This window comes from Camellia sinensis, chromosome 15, assembly GCF_055761805.1.
Source record: "Camellia sinensis isolate YWXY chromosome 15, ASM5576180v1, whole genome shotgun sequence".
NCBI classification, from domain to species: domain Eukaryota; kingdom Viridiplantae; phylum Streptophyta; class Magnoliopsida; order Ericales; family Theaceae; genus Camellia; species Camellia sinensis.
Window position 1 is genome coordinate 31,119,551 of NC_138975.1, and position 21,367 is coordinate 31,140,917.

The window sequence follows — 21,367 nt, forward strand, 5'->3', positions numbered from 1 at the left end:
GTTTTATTATTTTTGATATTTTCATATGTAATATTATGAATTTTGATTTCCCATATTTCGTAATTAAAATTTTAATCTTTCATTTATATGCAATTATCCCCTTTTTATTTTTAAGATTAGGTTTTTATTTATTATTTATTATTATTTTAACAAAGATAGCGTTAATATGTCAGTAAATTACAACACAAATCAATTTCTCTCTATATGCTCAAATCTAAAACCTTATCCTAATACCTCCGTTTGGATTGAAGAGTTTGGTGAGAAAAATAAAAGAAATGAAGATGATGAGATTTCTTATAACTTGTTTGGATGATTAAGGAGGTGAGTAATTGTGAGAAATGAATTGAAATGGTGAAAAAACACCGAACTTAAGTTTTGTTTCTCACCAAAAGCGGTGAGATTTGGTGATAAATTAAATTACTCTTTTAATCATAATCTATCCAAACAAGAAATAGAGAAACACAATTATTTCATCCCCTTCTTTCTTTCTTTTTTTCTCATCTAGGTGAAAAACTCTAATAATTTTTTTTTAATTTTCTCAACTCTCAATCCAAACACAAGTGCAATCTTCATGACCACTTGAATTACAACTTGAGTCTTTTAAGACTATATTTGATTAATAAATATAAAAAAAAAGACAAAAAATGAAAACAAAAAATTAAATTTATATTTCGGTCAGTTTCTTTGCATTTTTTTAAAATTTTCAAATCATTATTCGAAATTTATATTTCAAATATAATCTCAAGTCCAATTAATTGTAATCCAAAACCAAAAAGGGCTAAAGCTCATATCCATCACGAGCCCTAGATCCATTGGGTTTCGTTTTCCAAGATCAAGTCCATATTGTCTTCATCTGCCTCCTCCAAATTCCAATCCCTCTCAAAACCAAAAATGTAAAATGTAAAAAACCCTAACTCTAAATTGGAGTTTCAGAGTCAGCCTAATCGAAAAATTGATCTTTGATTCGGAGATCATCGTTTCAAAGTAAGAGTTTTTAGCTTAGATAAATCCATTATTATACATGCATATTGTACTATTTCTTTACATGTGTTTTGTGTTAATGTAAGATTTTAAACGTTGTATTGTAAATATTGATTTTCTTGTGTTTTTTTGTTCAGGGTTTTCTTTGATATGTAATAAATTCATCTTAGGTTAGGAATTTTAGTAGATGAATCTTTTAGGCAAATATTGAAGAAACCTCATATATTCTAGACACTGTTTTTGTTGTTTATTGCAGAGTGTTGAATGTGTTGGTAATCTGGAAGAGAGTTTTCTATTAAAAAACACTGTTATTTAACCTGGGTTTGTTTTAGATAAGATAATTCTTTCATTTGTTTCTCTGAGAATTCTAGCTTAATATGGGATTTCTCTACATGGATTCGTAAAAATTTATTAGGGTTTTCATATCACTTGCTGGACTTTACACAAACTGAACTCTGCAAGAAAAAGAAATTTCCATTTTTGTAGATATGTTGATCACCAGAGAGTTTTGGCCAGCATTGCACTCCACCTAGTGTTGGGCTTTTTGCTCTTAATGGTTTTTTTTTTCCCTTTCTTCTTTTGCCACCCAATTTAGTCTTCCTCTTCCAAGAGCATGCTTGTGCTGTGGAAGAGTTAAACTTGGGACTTATAAGTTGTTATTGGAGTGTTAGTATAAGGAGTATAGTTATGGTTGGAGATTTGGAGAACAGTTTGTTGTAAAATTGAATTGCATTGGGATTATTTCATTTTTTAAACTGTTATTGTCTTAGATTGAGCCACCCTTTTATGCAAATAAAGCTGAAAGCAACACGGTATTTGTGTGCCAGCCTTTTACCCACAAGTAAAAATGTCATTTCTTGATACTGTGTACTTCAACATTTCTGAGGAGACTTGCTATAATTTATAGTTGCACCTGTGCAGCCATTGGGATTTTGGGTTATGGGCCTAATGATGGACCTTTGAGTGTGGTGGAAGCATGGAATGCTGCTGAAAGAGGGAGCAATGGAAGATCCCCGTTCTGTCAATAGTCCAAGAAGGGTCCTCAGTCTCTCAAGGAAAAGCAGGGGAACTCTGTCCTTTCCAGAGCCTGATGACAACAAAGCTTCTGGGTTTGGTGTGTCTGGAGATCATGGTCCAAACCCTTCTGAAGTGTATGGCTTTGTTGGCGCCATCTCGACTGTTGTTGCTACTGGTATAATTTTTTCACGAATCATCATAGATTGCCGATGAATTGAGTTCCTGTACTTCTTTTGTGTAAATGTGCACACACACACACACACACATACACACACACACACACACATATATAAATTATAGACTCTGCCTGCACCTATATGGATATGATTGTTTTGGGGGTGGTGAGGAATATTCTTGTTAAGCACATTTAGATTGAAATCCAGCTGGTGAAAAAGCTTAGATATTTTATGATGTTTCTATAGAATTCATGTGTATGTCCAATTTTACCGTTGATATTTCATGGAGCAGTCCTGCATACCTGAAATTTTAAGGGTGCTTGAACACTTTTGAATGACATAGAATATCTAAGAACAACATCTATGTAGATAATTTGATCAGCTAGAATTGTGTTATGCATTTGAAAAAAATGACAATGTATATAATGATTCCTTTTAAATTGACTTGTATTTCTCAGGCTTGGAAACTGTTTGTAATTTTGACGATTACTATAAATTCTAAATTATCTCCATTTTAATGTATTTGATGCATTACCTTTTTTATTACAAGAAAAATAAAAAATAAAAAATCTATTTGTGAGTTGATCCACTTCTCTAAAGGTTCACATGGTGTGCAATTGGTTATGATCATTAGTAAAAATGATAAAATCAAATACATAATGTTAATCTCTCTGATAAAGTCTTCCCCCCCCCCCCCCCCCCCCCCCCCCAATGCTTCCCTTTTGGGATCAAATGACATTATTTGGTGCTTTTTGAAAGCATGTTATACTTCTCTTTTATTTATTTATTCAATTTTTTTTCTTGCTGGCAGTTATTTTCTTGATATGGGCATATCTTCCTGAGCCTTGGTTACACTTCATTGGGATCTATTATTATCCTAGCAGGTGAGTAAGATTAGCCCTTGGGCTTCTTCAATGTCAAAATCCTCTGTGCTACACATAGGTTTCAGATCAAGCCCAAATTTCTGAAAATTTGTTCTAGTGATTTCATGGTTGTAAAGTTTGGCCTTCAGTTATGGCATGGACTCTGATTAGGTGCTTCATGGCTTGCTCCTTATTGGGCAACTTCAGTGAAGCAAACCAATAATAATGATAATAATTTTTTGTAGCATTAACTGTTAACACCGTCTCCTTTGGATTTATTTTGGGATTCTATATCTTAGATGTTAAGCTTGGTATTACCTTTTCAGGCATTGGGCTTTGGCAGTGCCAACTTACGCAATGGTGACGATAGTATTAGCCATTGGGTTCTACATTGGCCTCAACTTCATGGTGACCCCTCCTCCAACTTCCTTGAACACAATCTTTGGTATATGCCATAACCTGCCTTCCTGTTTGTGTACTTTAGTTTTTCTTAAAACTTTGGGATGTTGGAATTTGTCCCACATCGCCTGGAATTGCCCTATTTATGCTGGTTATAAGGCTCCAATTTCTCTCTCCTTAATGCTTGTGTTTTAAGGAGAAGTGCAAGCTGGGCTTTTCAATTTAGTATCCGAGCTTGGTTGGTCCTGTGACTGGTGTGCTGTTTGTTTGGCTACTGTATGTTGTGGTTCAGGAGGGTGTGTTGGAATGTGTCCCATATCGCCTGGAATTGCCCCATCTGAACTGGTTATAAGGCTCTAGTTTCTCTTTCCATAATACCTGAGTTTTAAGTAGAAGTGTGAGTTACGCTTTTCAATTATAGTTGTTCCTAACTTTTAGTGAGATCAATCTAAAACTAGTGAACTTTTACTTCACTGCGGCAAAACATATTAACTGCATTAGATTTTGAACCTGTGTTTTAAATACTCAAGTTACTCAATGATAAAAGTTGGTGATGCTTTATTCTGCAGATGAGTACAGTAGAGAACCTTTGATCTTTGAGCCTTCAATGGAAGGTGATGAGCAGCCAATCGAGCCCATATCTGATATTGGCATCAACCTAATCAATGATCTCATGTTCAATGATCAGAAATGACAGTCCACCCTTGGATGATGCCCATGCTGCCCCAGTACCTTATATATTCCTTATATGAAATTATCATTATGCTATTGAAGAGTTAATTTTGATACATTGAGACCTGTTCTAAGAGAGTGAATATACATAAAGTGATTTGTATGCAATTAACTTGGGCTAATATTTTCGTGGTGCAATGTGAATGAAGTACGCAAGCTGTGAGAAATCTGATAAGTAGTGACATGGCAAGCAATGGTGCGATAGGTGAACAACAGTTACTGTGGGACCTTGGGTGATCAAAGCCAAGTTCTTTTGAAGGCTCTGATTGCAGCAGAATTCCGAGTCAAATGAGACCAGTGTAAGCTATTGGCAGCAATGCGCCCTTCATTCAAACCTGCATTAGTTTTCACGATGTAAAGCGGCTTCTTTCTCTTCATTGTATTTTTTGTTTGTTACTCTTCTTGTTTGAGTTGTGGTGATATTGGCCTCTCTATATATACCTTGTAATTGAACTTTTCAAGTTTTGGGTTTTGCTGGTGTAATAATAGTTGAATGTGAATCTTAAAGTGAAAGCATTTTTAGCGTCTTTCATGTAGATGGTGTAACCAAGATATACCACAAAAATGGTTTTGGTTTTGATTCTTCTAGTAACTTGGTCATAATCTTTACACCTCATCAGGAGCTGATAGTTAAATTCATGCCACAAGCAAGTGTCCCCTCCCCTACAGCTATGCTACGGCTTTGAATGTATTTAAAAAAATATATATATGTATATTACTGTTTCTACGAGGTAGAGTCTGTCACAATAGAAAACATGGTCTGGATATGGCTGAGGTCACAAGTTAAGTTTTGTTGAAGAGAGATTTGTTGAATCAAATTGTAGTTGTGACTAGAGGAGTTAGCGGAGGCTTGTGAATCTGTTTCAAGAATCATCTGATTAAAGTCTTGTTTTGAAGTTATATAATAGTCATCATTGTTTCGTCGCTGTAGTGAAATAGAATGGAATGAAATAATTATTTTTTAGTTTTATTATTTTTTTTTATAATGATGAATGAAGGTTTTATTTGTAATACATTTATTATTATTTTTTTGGGCAAGTCATGGGGGAATAGACATTGGTTGAAAGAGGATCATTCTATTCTATTCTACTTCATTCATTCCAATGATCATGAAAGCAATGGAATAAGATTAACAAAGATAATTATGTTGCCAAACATTTATGCAAAGATGAATGACCACATTTGTTTGAGATGTTCTAAATAAATGTATTTTTTGATTTTTTATAAAATATGGGTTGAGTTTGAAGTGATGTAGTAGAGAGGTGATGTGACTTAAATAGGATATTGACTTTTTAACTTTTTGGCTTATTTTGAAGATGCCAAACTTAGTAGCCTTTAGAAAAATAGGCTAACAGTAATAAATAGTGTTATTATTGGGTAAATTATATTGGTAATTCTTATATTTTAGTTCTTGGATCATTTTGGTCTATGTAATTTTAATTGATTCGATTTTAATTTTATCCCAATTTGGTCTAATTAATTATAATTTTTAGTATGTTTTGATGAAAAATGTATGCATAAGCAGCATATGTCATACTATTATACCAAAAATTGTAAACTTGTTTAACTGAATGAGTTAACTTCAACTAAATAACAATTTTTATTCAAAAATCTTAATCAGCGTAATTAATTAGATTAAATTAATACAAAATTTAAAATTAAGGATCAAAATTGAACTAATTGAAATGACAATAACTAAAATGACACGAGTAAAATGCAAAGATTAGCAATGTAATTTATCTTTTACTGCTATGTAACTGAAATAGTATAATCTACTATTTACACCTTTTGAATTAATCTATAAATTTGGATGTTAATCTCGTCTGAAGAAAGGTGTACACCAGAAAGAAAGAAGAAAAGAAAGAAGCAGAAAGAGAGTAGAGATCAAAACAGAAATAGAGGAATGGTGAGAACTGTATGGAAATGTATAGTTAAATCATTGAATGAAATACCATAATTAGTGTTGTATAAATTCTTTAAATTAATTAATTAATTAATAGATTAAATTTATTGGATAGAAATAAGGGATACTTACGTGTAGGTCCTAATAAGTAGACTTATTGTCTAATAGGTCTTATGGGAAAAATTTGTCACAAAAAGTCACTAATTGTAAGTTTTAGTGACAATTTATAAAAATCAATACAAAAAAAGTCACCAATTGACAATTTTTAGAGATATATATAAAAAATTGTTACACAATTTATTTTTAGCGACAATTTTACCAATATTGATAGGAATTAAGTCTAATTATTAGGACCTATTGGTAGTTTACCCTAGAAATAATAAAGTAGAAATAGAAACTAGAAGAAAATACAAAAACCAAATAGGAAAAATAGAACTGGATTTTCCAAAAAACAGAAGCTGGGAAAGGAACCAAAAATCTAGGCCCATGTTTCACACAATGTTCTTAAAACAGATTTGGTGTGTTAAAACAGAATAGAGATCAAGATACAACAATTTAAAAAAAACCACAAAAAACCACCAACTCTTGGTACAAGACTGGATATGGGTTGTACGCCGATGACTTGTGTGCATGGCAATTTTTTCATAATCCTGGCCCAAGTCTATCCACCACTTATTAATAAATCCATTTTTTCGAAAAATTTGGATATCCAAAGAGGTCAAACTCTTTTGAAAACTTGAGTTTCAAATATTCATTAATGTTTTCATATCTCATCAATGTGAGATAGATGACTTTTCACTTTCTCAAAACCTCTTTTATAGTGCTCACTTTATGAGACAATTTGTTATTAATTTTTTATTTGTTTTTGCTCATTCCTTTTGTGGTGTAACCTCACTATACCCAGTTCCGTTGAACTCATCTTAATTGACAGTTGAGTCTCATTTTAATTACGTATTAAAATCACTAAAAAATATGCTTGGTTACCACTTTTCAAAAACACTTTTCAGAAAATTTTATTTTCTTATTTTTAGTATTTTTTTATTTTTACTGAATTTTTTTAATACTTTGAGCAATTTTTTTAATTTTTAGACATACCTAAAATAAATATACCTAAAAAGTAAAAAAAAATTGAAAAAAACCTTTTAAAAATTCACTAAATACCAAAAATACAAAAAAATACGAGAATTCAGTACATTTTTTATATTTTTATGTATTTATTAATTTTTAAAAATATTTTTTCACAAATTTTTTACTTTTTAGATAGATCTAAGTAAGGTGCATCTAAAAAAGTAAAAAAAATGTTTAAAATTTTAAAAATATTCACTAAAAACAAAAAAATACGAAAACTAAAAAACTCAATTTTTTAAAAATTTAATTCAAAAAACTCAAACCAAACATACTGATTATTTTTTAACAAGTAAATCATCATGATCTATACTGAAAGGTTCTTAAAGAACCAAGTATAAGTTCTAGAATAACTTAATTTTTTCTATACCTTGTATCCATTTTATTATTTTCTCTACTTTACAGTTATTATTTTATCTGCTTTGCATTTTCTTAATTTTATAACAAATTAAAAAAAAAAAAAAAACTCATTTAAAGTCACTACCAAACAAAGCCCCTAACTTTTGGAATTTAATTTGAAGTACACACTATTTTCTAGTGAAAGAGTATAGTTTTAGCATGACCTCAAAGCTCAATTACTTCACCAAAAAGTTAGGGGCACAAGATCACTCACTCTGTTGATGCTTCATAAGAATTAACTTTCAAAATTTCAAATGTTGAGCAAAATTTTGAATTCAAGTTTATGCCACTCTCAATTCCTTCCAAGACCCTTTCCCTTCACTCATCCTTGATCAAGAAGAAAATGGTCACAATGGTGGCTTCTATATCTACAATCCACCTCTCTCAACTGACCCACTTTCACTCCTCTCCACAAACCAACTTGCCACTCTCTTTCTTTGAAAGCTGTAAATCAATGGACCAACTCAAGCAAATTCACTCACAAGCAATCCAAAAAGGCCTAGCCTCTGACCCCTTTGTGCATTCTAAGATCATTGCTTTCTGTTGCAACCACGAGTTGGGCTGTATGAACTACGCCCGCTACGTGTTCGACACAATTCCACAACCAAACCTTTTCATTTGGAATACAATGATCAGAGGATATTCGAGAATAAAATTTCCTAAATGTGCAGTTTCGATGTATGTTGAAATGCTGGAAAAGAATGTCAAGCCGGATCACTACACGTTTCCTTTTTGGCTTAAAGGGTTTACAAGTGACGTTGCATTACAATTTGGGAAAATGATTCATGCTCATGTATGGAAGTTTGGGTTCGATTCTAACCTGTTTGTCCAAAATGCTATGATACATATGTATTGTTTGTGTGGTGAAATTGATATTGCTCGCGGAATTTTTGATATGAGCTCAAAAATTGATGTGGTTACTTGGAATGCTATGATCTCTGGGTACAACAGAAGTAAGCTATTTGATGAATCTAGGAAACTTTTCGATGCAATGGAGAAGAAAGGAGTTTTACCCACTTCGGTTACGCTTGTTTTGGTGCTATCAGCGTCCTCAAAATTGAAGGATCTAGAAACCGGCAGACAGGTTCATCAGTATGTTGTAAGTGGAAAGGTTGAAACTAACTTTATATTGGAAAACGCTTTAATTGACATGTATGCAGTTTGTGGAGCAGTGGGCATGGCACTTGGGATATTTCAGAGTATGAAAGAGAGAGATGTGATATCTTGGACAGCAATTGTGAAAGGGTTTGCCTATTCTGGACAAGTTGATCTAGCTCGAAAGTATTTTGATCAGATGCCTGAAAGGGATTCTGTCTCTTGGACAGCCATGATTGATGGGTACCTCCGGTTGAACCAATTTAAAGAGGTTCTGATGCTTTTTCGCGAGATGCAAAGCGCGAAGGTAGAACCTGATGAGTTCACAATGGTGAGCATTCTCACAGCTTGTGCACATTTGGGTGCCCTTGAATTGGGGGAATGGGTAAAGGCTTACATAGAAAAAAACCAGGTCAAGAATGATATTTATGTAACAAATGCTCTGATTGACATGTACTTCAAATGTGGGAATGTAGAGAAGGCAGTGAGAGTATTCGACAAAATGGCTCGAAAGGACAAATTCACGTGGACGGCCATGATTGTTGGCCTTGCCATTAATGGCCATGGAAAAGAAGCTCTCGACATGCTTTCTGATATGCTTAGAGCTCAAATCACACCTGACGAGGTAACCTATATCGGTGTTCTTTGTGCTTGTACTCACACTCGTATGGTTGATGAGGGAAGGAAGTTATTCTGTAGCATGACTATGGAACACGGGGTTGAGCCCAATGTAGCACATTATGGGTGCATGGTTGATCTCCTTGGTCGAGCTGGGCATCTAAGAGAAGCTCATGAGTTTATAGAGAACATGCCAATGAAACCAAATTCAATTGTCTGGGGAGCTCTTCTCGGCGCTAGTAGAGTTCATAAAAATGTAGAGATGGCTGAAATGGCAGCTAAACAACTTCTTCAATTGGAGCCTGAAAATGGTGCTGTATATGTTCTCTTATGCAATATCTACGCAGCGTGCAATAGAGGGGAGAAGTTACGTGAAGTAAGAAAAATGATGATGGATCGGGGAATTAAGAAGACACCGGGTTGCAGTTTGATAGAGATGAATGGTATAGTTCATGAATTTATGGCTGGGGACCAATCACATCCTCAATCTGAAGAAATCTACTTGAAGGTAGAGGAAATGATAGAGGATTTGAAATTTGCCGGGTATTTACCTGACACTTCAGAGATGTCCCTTGACATAGGAGAAGAGGAGAGAGAGAATGCACTTCATCGGCATAGTGAGAAATTAGCTATTGCCTTCGGGCTGATTAGTTCAGAACCTGGGGTCACAATTAGGATTGTGAAGAACCTAAGAATATGTGTGGATTGTCACCATGTAGCAAAGTTAGTATCAAGAATGTATAATAGGGAAGTGATTGTAAGAGATAAAACCCGGTTCCACCATTTCAGAAATGGTTCATGCTCTTGTAAAGATTATTGGTGACGGATAATAATTAGTAATTTCATGTTTTCCAATTTGCATATAGAGCATTAGATGTTAGGGTGTTGGAGTTATATCAGGATTGTGTTTGTTGACTTACCTGCACAAACTTTAACATGTTATAAACTACCACAACTTCCAAAAGAAATGGAAAGGACAGAAAAAGGAAGAGAAACTTTAGCCAACCAAGCTAGGTAACATTTCCATTTCGTTTTTATCATCAAATAATGAACACAAGCTACACAGAGAAATCTAAAGGAAAAGAAAATGCAAGGATGATGTTTTACTTGACAATCTAAAATGCACTTTGAGAACAGCCAAGACTGCCTAGAGGGCAATTGTTAACTACATTGTTGAAGGATCAGACTGATCAATTTACTCAAAAGGCTCTATCTGATTACCAATTGACCTTCAACTAGAGCCGGGATCAAGTACAGGAAGCCGACAATGTAGACTGATTGATTTATCTGTTTGACGTGTACCTGGTATAAAGAACTGGAATATTACAGTCAAGCAAGCACCTTGTGGAGCGATTCCATAAAAAGCACAGTCAGGCTTTGCCAGATGACATTGAAGACTTTTGGCAAAATGCTTCACACTCACTTGCACTGTCATTGCATCTCCCTTCTGAATTGCCCTTTGTGTTCGAGTTTGAGCACTCAAATCACGATCCCCAACTGGAACCTGAGCCTGCTCTCCTATAACCGTTAATTTACGAAACTCAGCACCAAGGGTGATCAAAGTAGTTGAAATTTGCAAGTGCAGGTCACCATATTTGGTAATAGAAACGTCAATCAAATCCCCAACATTCTTCATCCGATCAACAAAGTTTTGTAACTGATTCATATCTGGGACTTGAACTAGAGTCCGAGGCAAATCTTGAGCCATATCAAGAGCTGCTTGAAGTTCAAGAACATCAGATCTTGATAAAGGTTTAGAGATGGGCACATCTTGAATGACTGCAGATTTATAACCCTTGGTTTCGAATGTGAGGAATGGCATTGGGTGCTGTGAATGAGGGGGGAGTTTCTTTACCAGCTTGATTTGGAGGCGGTTGGCGGTGGAGGCACCACCAGTGCCAGTGTGAGTGCCACTAAACTCAGCATAAATGGTGATGACGCTACGAAGGGCACGGTGGAGGAGAGAGAGATCAATAGAAAAGGCAATGCGGTCATCATTTTGGCTGGATATACGGTAATCATCAAAGAGGGCTTCTTTGCGAAACTGGGCAATGGATTGGATGCCATCACCATTTAGGAGGTTGTGGAGGAAGATTGCATGCTCTCGGGTCAGGAAGAGATGGCAGGTTCTTCCCATTTTGTCAAGGGCCGGAAGGAACCTCTTCTCCAATAAACTTACACCATTGTCAGTGAGAAATGCTTTGAACTTCATCTTTTGTTGTCGAAGTTCTTTCGGATTTCTAGAGCAGGCTCACCTTCATGAGAAAAAAACAAATGATTGCTCTTTCTTCTAGGGTAAGTGCTAGAACAATGGATCACAAACTATAAATAAATGAATACATTTATGAATCATATAAAAATGTGAAAAGAAATGCAAGAGAACCTAGATGGGTCCAAATCACTATGTGCAAGGTTGGATGAGTAGTAATAACAAGAACTGACGTAACATGTCATGCTTTCCTGACATCTTTTAGAATTGCTGTAACTGCGAAAGAAATGCTCAGTAAAGAACTTTTTGCATGAAACATCTCAAATTTGACAGGAGATAATTATGGACAAAGAAAAAACAATGTTCGTTAAGAGCATATTTGATTGGATGGACACTGAAATTAATCAAGAGAACCAAATTCGACTCTTGCTTGTGTATCTAATTAACTATAAGAAAGAAAATTTAAAACCCACCAGAGTCAAAATAGTTCACAAGATGACATTAAGAAACCCTTCTAAATGAGTAAGAACCATACAAATACTGAAACTTTAACACTAACTTATTTTCACGAGCCTAAATTTGCAGTTTTGCACATTAATGCAAAAATAGGACTGCATCCAATATTGGGAAGGAAAAAAAAAAATACAAAAAACACCCATTAGAAGTGCCCCTGGCTGTACCCTTGAGTAATTGGGACCAATATTGAGTAATGTCCTTTTCATTATGTGCATATTACTAACTCCATGTCATAACAATTGTCACTTAGTATCAAAATAACAGAAGATGAGAGTAGGAATTTCTTCACACAGATTTGTTAAAAAATGCTCTAGCATGATTTTGTTCTTGGAACTACACAACTTCTAGAGAGAAATCAAAGAAAAGTAGCATGACCGCCAAACGATCTGTGGCGCTCCAAATGCTAAAGTCACAGCTTGCTTTTTGAAGCTGCAAGAGCCAAGAGGCCATATATCTCACAATGCTTAGCCCTGTTAATGATTCTTTATAGTCTGTACTTCCCAAAAGATCGTGACGTTACAGCTCATAGAGAACATTGAGGGTGTGTTTGATGAGAAAATTTACATTATGGGATGATTTTATGTATCACTACATGATTGAGTATGAGACTTTGATGCTTCACTGATTGAGAACTTTCATCGAGCAGAAATAGAAATTTCTCTCTTTTACGATATGATCAAACGCGGCTTTTACTGTAAAACTGTATTCAAATAATGACGTCAAAGTAGGAAACTTAATTATAAATTAAATATTTTTAATGATTCCTTATGAGTTGAATTTTTGATACTTGAAAGAAGTGTGAGATTGATGAATCCCATCCAAACATAGTGTTGAGCTCAAGTTCTATTTTTCTCACCAAAGGTGGTGAAAAATCAAAATTACACTTCATAAAATAAATAAACAAATTATAGTACTTGAATTATCCCTAAAAAATACAAAGTAAATAAAATAAAATGACATATGTATCTTTTTTTATTCTCTATTATTCATCCAAATAAGATAGTAAAAATAACACTTTATAAAATAAATAAACAAATTCTAATACTTGAATTTTCTTTCTTTCTTTTTTTCTTTTTTTTGGGTTGTTGGAAGCAAATGATTTTACTAGAATGAATATTTCATACAGAAATTGATTATACGTCTGGTTCAATAGAAATGAAGCTTCCATATTTACCAATTTGCTGTATAGTGCGTGAGAGAGAGAGTAACAAGAATACCTGTTGATTTGATCTAGGGTTTAGGTTTCCTTCAACTGTTTGGAGCTTTCGCAGAGAGCGCGAGAGAGAGAAGGGGAAAAAAAGGAGGGACTAGACTCCAATAAACGTCAAAATTCCCAATGTTCCTTATTTCGATTGATTTTCCCTCCTTTTTGTTTCTCTCTCTAAATAAAAATATTATCTTTTAATTATTTCAATTTAAAATATTTATTTTAAAAATTGTATTAATTTTAACCATTAGTTAGTTAGAGTATTTCCAACGCTTATTCTATTTTTTCATTAATTTTGAATAAAGATTTGTTAAAAAAATTTATTTAATACCACGCGTTTTAACGTTAATTATTCAAGTTTTATCAAACAATCAGTTAATGGGAAAGACAAACGACCGGTCATTCACTATATAAGTGTGACAACCACCTCTTTAATTAAGCAAATTAATTATATAAATTATATGTTATGTGGTTATGTGTTGATTGTGGATTATGTGTCATATGATATATGCTTGCATTGATTAGTATCGTATTGTTATTGTGAACAGATGCGGTTATGTATGAATTAAATCTGTCTGATTCGTTAATTTTGTCAAGTTGGCATGAAGAAATCGAATAGGAATTAAAGCCTAATCAACATTAGGATAATTAAATTTAGTTTTCTTTATGCAATAAAATGATGAGATTAATTTAATTTAAGTGAGTTGATTTTAATTAATTTCCTAGCCTAATTAATTGAAGCCTAATGTGTATAATTAAGAATTACTCATAATTTGAACACAATTAAGCTATACATGTGTCCTACTCACCAAATAGTTGATTATAGTAATGGGTCTTCTTCATCCCTTAAGCTAGACACGTAGAAAGGGAGAGTGTGAGTCATTTTGAGAAGAGAGAGAGAGAGACCCAAGAGAGTTCAATAAGAAAGAGAAGAAAGTGAAGAGGAACCTAAGGGAACTTTTGAGGATCAACTTAATTCTTCACAATTCATTCATTCTAGGTAAGAATTCTTCTCCACAATCTTAGAAAGTTGTAGGATCATGCTCATAACTTATGAAAATTCAAGATTAACCAAGAACATATAGGTGTAATTGAAGTTTGGTTCATGTAAGTGTAGGATCATGCTCATAACTTACTTCACACATGGCTTCTTATGTAAGGAATGAGTGAATTAACTCTTAAATTCTACATGCATGGCATAATTCTATAAAGACCTTCTTCCTACATTTCATTTCTTGCATGAGTATTGAAAGCTAAGGGGTAAACTCCACGAAATTCGGAGATTGAAGCTCTCTTGTTTAGTTTATGATTTTTGTAATGAATTTCAAGAGCTTGGATTTGTTTTGGCATAGATTTGAGCCTCAATTTGAAGTCATGAATCTCGCTTAAAGCTTAGTGTGTTCAATCTAATGGGTTCTTGAATGTTTGTGGGACTTGAATTGCTTGAAACTAAGGCTAAATTTGCGTAGGAATGTAGTGCCAAAACAGAGCAGTTTCGGACTATTTTTGGTAGCACTGTCGCATGTGCGGCCTGGTGCCCCGCACATGTGGAAAACATGGGAGACTTGGGGTGCATACTAAAATAAAAGCACCTGCAAGAGTAGGTGCGATGGTGGTCACCGCACGTGCAGTTGGAAACCCCGCACGTACGGCCTTGTTTGGGCAAACTCGGTTTGTTTTTCGCTTCTCTTTTCCACCTTCCAGGCTTCCGTTTGCATGATTTTAAAGTGTTTTCATGATCATTTGCATCTCATGAGTGCATTAGATTGAATAAATGAAAAATTAGAACCGAATTAGTAAAGACGATTAGTTATTGAGTAAGTAATAACCGAATCCGATATAATTGGCTATTAATATGAATGTAATTGAGTTGTTATGCTTAAATTTATTTGTTTAGGTTGGATGCCAAACCAATAGTACGTGTATCGAGAAACCCACTGTAAGTAATACTATTGTAAAGATATGTTCAAATTGTATTTATTCTCTAAATGATAAATTATATTGTTAATTGATTGAAATGCAAAACTGACAAAGTGTGAATTTTGGCTTGATAGTGTTATGTTTTTGGGGCATGTAATCAATACGGATGGCATTTCGGTTGACCCACAGAAGATAGAAGCAGTTGTTAATTGGCCTAGACCTACTAATGTTACTGAAGTTCGAAGTTTCTTGGGTTTGACCGGATACTATCGAAGATTTGTAAAAGATTTTTTCAAAATTGTTTTGCCTTTGACTCAGTTGACTCAGAAAGAAGTACCGCTTGACTGGACTGATCAGAGAGAGTCAGCCTTTTAAGAATTAAAGACTCGTCTTGTGACTGCATCGATTCTCACCTTACCCTCAGGTACCGATGGATTTACTATTTTTAGTGATGTTTCTTATAAGGGTTTGGGGTGTGTATTGATACAGAATGCAAAGTAATAGCATATGCGTCCCGACAATTGAGGCCACATGAAAAGAATTATCCGACTCATGATTTAGAACTTGTCGTAGTAGTATTTGCATTGAAAATTTGGCGCCACTACTTGTATGGGGCAACATGTGAGGTTTATACAGACCATAAAAGTTTAAAATATTTCTTTACTCAGAAAGCGTTGAATATGAGACAACAAAAATGGCTGGAATTAATAAAATATTATGATTTTCAATTCTTATACCATCCAGGGAAAGCTAACACTGTTGTCGATGTACTTAGTCGAAAATCAATTGGGAATTTGACTTGCTTACTTACCGGGCAAAGAGAATTGCTACATGACCTCGAGAAACTTGAAGCTGAAGTTGTATTACAAGAACAAGGCAGGACTTTAGCTTCTATCACCGCCCAACCAGCACTAATTGAGACAATTAAAGAGAAACAACAACAAAATGAATTTTTGAAGAAGATTATTGATGAATGGGAATCCAAACTAAGGCCGGACTTTGTTTTTGAAAATGGTGTATTGAAATTTCAAGGTAGATTATGTGTACCAAATGATCTTGAATTGAAAAAGGGAGTTTTGCAAGAAGCCCATAGTTCAAAACTTTCTATCCACCGAGGGAATACAAAAATGTATTAGGGTTTGAAGTTGACTTTTTGGTGGTCGGGAATGAAGAAGGAAATTGTTGAGTTTGTGTCAAAATGCTTACATTACTAACAAATCAAAGCCGAGCATCAATGACCCGCGGGATTGCTCCAACCACTGTCAATACCAGAGTGGAAATGGGAGCACATCACTATGGATTTCATTGTTGGACTACCATGCTCCAATAGAGGTATGGATTCAATTTTGGGTTATTGTCGATCGTTTGACTAAGTTCGCTCATTTCTTACCTGTCAAAACAATTTATAATACGGATAAGTTGGCTATAATTTACATTAGTGAGATTGTTAGATTGCATGGAGTGCCTATGTCTATTGTTTCTGATAAGGACTCAAAATTCACATCAGGATTTTGGCAAAGCCTGCAAACAACATTGGGAATCGAGCTGAGATTGAGCAGTGCATATCATCCACAAACTGATGGATAATCAAAAAGAACAATCCAAACTCTGGAGGACATGTTACGTATGTGTGTGCTTGATTTCCAATGGAATTGAGAAACTCACTTGCCTTTAGCTGAATTCCCCTACAACAACATTTTTCATTGGAGCATTGGTATGGCGCCTTTCGAGGCATTATATGGCAAATGTTAATCTCCTATTTGTTGGGCAAAAGTTGGAGATGGGCCTTTACTTGGGCCTGAGATTGTGTATGAAACAACGGAAAAGGTGAAATTAATTCAACAAAGATTGAAAACTGCACAAAACTGATAGAAAAGCTATGCGGATGTCCAAAGACGAGACAGGGAATACAAAGCGGGTGATCATGTTTTTATTAAAGTGACACTAATGAAAGGGTAGACTCGTGTAGACCGCCCGAACTCTCTCTGTGTGCGAGAGCGCAAATTGGGTTCTAGCTACTACAGTTCAAACTCCTATCACGGTTCTGAATCTAATCTCACAAAGTGCAATGTAAGACTGATAAATCACCAAAGAATTCAAATCTGGCAAATCGTTTTGGAAAATCGATTTTGAATAAAAAAAGCGCCAAACATGGACTGGTTTGCCAGATTTCAGAGTCGCCACCTAAATATTTTGTTTTTGGGAAATTTAGGAAACCCTGACTCGTGCCAAAGGCCACGTGTCCGTCATCACCAAAGTTGCCTCGGCTCGGGAACTTGGGTACGAGAGGGGAAGGTCATGAAATGAGCACCCCCGTTCGCCCGATCATGATATGTTATTTTTGAAAACACATGCATTCTTATTCTGGTTTATTAGCTAACATTACTATGTGATGCGCACAGCACACAAGTATAGACTAGATTGTCTAAATTGGAACAAAACATCTCATGTTTGTTTTTCGAAAATGGTTTGAAGGTGCTACTCGCAAGTAGGTTAAGACGCGAATTTGCCACCCTCAAGTGGGCTTAGGAAACAACATGATTTCACCACTCCGCAAAGTGGGCTTAAAACACATATTTTGATGAATTGTTCCAATTCAAGCAATGAAGCCTTTATCCACAGGCATTCATGCAGTTAATCATTTAAGAACATAGCCTCATGGCAAGCGTGTTATCATAACAACATTTACACTCATGCAAGATGCTAAAGCATAAACACTTACAGTGAATTCCGAGCCAAAACAAAAGCTAGTTAGTAATCATGCATGATCCTAGCTATGTTAAGATGCCTAATGCAACACATGCAAAAATGCAACTAAAATAGGCTCGGTTATCTAAGATGGCATATGAATGCAACACTTGATAACATGCTGTGAAACACGTATTCAAGTAAGTTTATTGAAATACGATGCAGTTTGAATGATGTGCCGAACCCTGTGCATGCAATACAGATGAATGATGCACGCATTCAAGCATAAGGTATGCTAATTGAAATATGCCCTAAACTAACCATCAAAAGCTAGTAAATAAAAGGGAGAAAGACGTGGGGTTGGAAGACATTCACACACACACGCACACTTATTACAACATTTGCCCTCTCAACGGAGGGTCCAAATAATAAGCTAACTAGTTACGCTAATTAAACTAATTATTATAAATAAAAAATAATTAACTATTTCTAGTTAACTAATTATTACAAAACAAATCGATTAATTAAGCACATTAACTAATTAAGTACAAAACCGACGAACTAGCTAACTAAGTAAAGCAACTAAAGCAATTAAAAGAGGTCCTCGGGGTGAGGGGTGCATGCATACTCGATCGCCTCACTCGGAAACCCATTGCTATGCCCAGAATTGCCTTTATTTGCATTTGATTTGATCTCTGAAAAGTGCACTAACTTGCAGATTGCTTCTGCTCTAACATGGGGACCCCCTGGTGAGCTGCCGACCAGAAAAGGGGGCTGTAGACTACAAAAATTGGTTGTAGACCAGAAAAAGTGGTTGGTCGATCATCTCTACTGGTCGGTCGACCAGTTGATTTGCCAAGCTCTAGTTTTGCTGCAACAGAGAACAACAAGGGGCATAGCAGTGTATTTGCAAGATATGTGTGCACAACCACCCTCCCTATCATTTCTCAAGCTCAAGGAAGTGCGGCACTTGACTTTCAGGCCACTAACCGAGCATCGTAATGCACAATGGCCGAGAAGCCAAGTTTGCACAAGTCAATGTCAATGAATGCACAAATAACACATAAGGGCCTTCACCTCTATCATGCTTGATCAAGAGGGTCGGCGACCAAGAAATGCTACATGTTTCATCATTTTAAGTATGAAACGTGAGACATTCCTCGTGTTTGGATTAACGTCCAATCCAAACACATGCAACAGAAACAAGATGATCAACCTTCAATGCTAAAGTGACATGCGCAAGACTCTATCATGTAAGCAATGCATGCATGTCATATTTAAAAGCTAAGGCATCAAAGCTAATGAAACATATTACACATGAGGCATGCACTATCAATCTCAAATGGTCAAACCAACCATGGACAGATGTCAAACATGCCAAAACAGTAGCCGAAATATGTTGAAAATAAAGCACCAAAAGTTACAACAACATGCTCATGTATTGGCTCGCAAGCTAGGCATTAAACACAACTCTCAAACACAATAAAGGCATGAATTATATGAGAGTATGGCAAGGCTATATGCTCTGAAATAACATGTTAAATGGTGCCACACCAAGCAAACATCACATGCACAACATGTTAAAAGCCGCGAAACTCATAGCTAGTCAAGGCCCTTTACACTACAACCATACTAAGCAATGCTCAAATGACCCTAACCGTTCAAAATAGATCTAAGGCAGGTAAATATAGTGGCAAAAACATGCTAGACTTGTAGCATAGATGGCAAGAACAATAAGCTCATTTGATGGCTCACCAACAAGGCATAAGGGCACAACTCTTAAACACAATTAAAGAGCGATAAACATGAGAGTATGACAGAAGTTTATGCTCTGAAATTACATATCAAATGATGCCATATCATGCAAACAACCCAAGCAAAGCATGCTAGTGGACTCAAAACACAAGACTAGTGAAGCCTATCATGCTATCGTTATACAAAGCAAACCTCAAAGGGCCTAAACCACTCAAGAAAGAGTTAAAGCATGCTCAAACAAGGTCAAAAGCATGCTGAAATAGAGCCAAAATAAGCTAGAATGATAGGCTTAGACATGAAGCACGTTAGGCTAGCAAGTAGGATTACACTACAAGTGTATGAAGCATGCAGGAGGTGACTATGACAGCAAAAAATAGAGTTATGGCAGGTCTGAAAAGTTACAAAAATGAGCCTAAACAAAGCCACTAAGAAGTAGAAACACATGCTCTTTTGATGGGCCACCAACACAAGCAAACAAGAGAAGAGGAGGGGGGACAACCCCCACCCATTTAGGACCTCAAAACCATATTTCTACCACTGAAATTCCTCTGAGTTTCAGTGGTAAGAAGGCCAAAAAGAGATCGTCCCAAAAGCCTTAAGGGATGGCACAAAGCAAAGCAAAACAAGCTACCAAAGAGGAGGGGCGACAACCCCCACCTATTTGGGACCTCAAAACCATATTTCTACCACTGAAATTCCTCTGAGTTTCAGTGGTAAGAAGGCCAAAAAGAGATCGTCCCAAAGGCCTTAAGAGATGGCACAAAGCAAAGTAAAACAAGCCACCAAAGGGGGTAAACCACCCCTAACTCAAACTAGGCCTTAAACAAACATTTTAAACACTTCAAAACAAAGGTTTTTGTAGTTGAGAGTTAAGCCAAAAGTAGCATGTAAAGGTGGCCAAATATGCAACCAAAACAAAGCTTTAAAGAGGGAATATGACTCACCCTTGAAGAACAACAAGAACAACAACTTCTTGAGCCGAAAACCAGCTTTTTGAAGCTCTCTTAAGACCCTTCAGCACCTCAGCAACAAAGTAGGAGTGTTTGGCCAAGAGGTTGTGTGCAAAAGTGTGAAGAAAATGCAATTCTAAGCACTATAAGGCACAACAATATAGAAAGAGAGAGAAATCTAGAGAGAGAGTAGATATTTTTGGCTTCTCAAAATTCTAAACCCCATGGAAGGGGGAGAGAACTCCCCTTATATAGAATATGCAAGCCAAAGCTTGCTTGAATCCCTCCCTACACGTGTAGGGAAGATGCATTTTGTGCCTAACAGCTGGCACAGCTGGCACTAAAAATATCTGCAAAAGCAGAAAAAAGGCCGTAGACCACTTAAAGTGGTTGACCGACCACACCCCCTAGTCGACCGACCACCTCAGGCGGTCGACAAGGGAAAAAACTGGCTGGCAGGGGAGAAAAATGGTCTACAAAGAGAGGAGAAGGTGGTGGTAGGCTGTAGACCACTTAGGCTGGTCGACCGACCACCCACCCTAGCTAACCGACCACCAAAAGTGGTCTACAGGGGAGAAAAGTGGCTGGCAGGGGAGGAAAGTGGTTTACACCCCTACTTCTCCCTCCAGGCAAAAATGAGGGACCAAGGGTTAGCTTAGAACAAGCACAAAACCAAGAAAGTTCATAGAATCAGAGGCAAGACGCGCAACCGACAACCCCGGGGACTCCAAACGAGCGCAAACATGCGCAATCATTGAGCACTCAATTGATGATGTCCAAGTCTTTAGGACGGTAAAAAATGGGGTGTCTACAA

The 21,367-nt window shown here is 35.9% G+C and overlaps 3 protein-coding genes across 5 annotated transcripts; 2 read left to right on the forward strand and 1 right to left on the reverse strand.

Annotated features, from left to right (window-relative positions):
* Positions 1-438: 438 nt before the first annotated feature.
* Positions 439-4,681, forward strand: LOC114266397 (phosphatidylinositol N-acetylglucosaminyltransferase subunit P). Of its 2 annotated transcripts, none has more exons than XM_028207280.2 (5): positions 439-984; positions 1,903-2,173; positions 2,986-3,058; positions 3,364-3,482; positions 4,006-4,681. In XM_028207280.2, exons 2-5 carry the CDS (start codon positions 1,963-1,965, stop codon positions 4,128-4,130), a joined length of 528 nt encoding a protein of 175 aa, XP_028063081.1. In that variant the 5' UTR covers positions 439-984; positions 1,903-1,962; the 3' UTR covers positions 4,131-4,681. The 2 variants fall into 2 exon arrangements, with proteins under 2 accessions (XP_028063081.1, XP_028063080.1); XM_028207279.2 differs by having other exon boundaries at positions 738-984; positions 1,889-2,173.
* A 3,018-nt stretch (positions 4,682-7,699) lies between these two features.
* LOC114266395 (Pentatricopeptide repeat (PPR) superfamily protein) lies at positions 7,700-10,163 on the forward strand. Its single transcript, XM_028207275.2, has one exon. It carries the CDS (start codon positions 7,879-7,881, stop codon positions 10,129-10,131), a length of 2,253 nt encoding a protein of 750 aa, XP_028063076.2. The 5' UTR covers positions 7,700-7,878; the 3' UTR covers positions 10,132-10,163.
* A 141-nt stretch (positions 10,164-10,304) lies between these two features.
* Positions 10,305-13,396, reverse strand: LOC114266396 (Hus1-like protein). 2 transcript variants are annotated; one of them, XM_028207278.2, is made up of 3 exons: positions 13,251-13,378; positions 11,692-11,793; positions 10,305-11,563 (listed from the first exon to the last, which is right to left on the reverse strand). In XM_028207278.2, exon 3 carries the CDS (start codon positions 11,518-11,520, stop codon positions 10,540-10,542), a length of 981 nt encoding a protein of 326 aa, XP_028063079.2. In that variant the 5' UTR covers positions 11,521-11,563; positions 11,692-11,793; positions 13,251-13,378; the 3' UTR covers positions 10,305-10,539. The 2 variants fall into 2 exon arrangements, with proteins under 2 accessions (XP_028063079.2, XP_028063078.2); XM_028207277.2 differs by lacking the exon at positions 11,692-11,793 and having other exon boundaries at positions 13,251-13,396.
* Between the last annotated feature and the right edge of the window lie 7,971 nt (positions 13,397-21,367).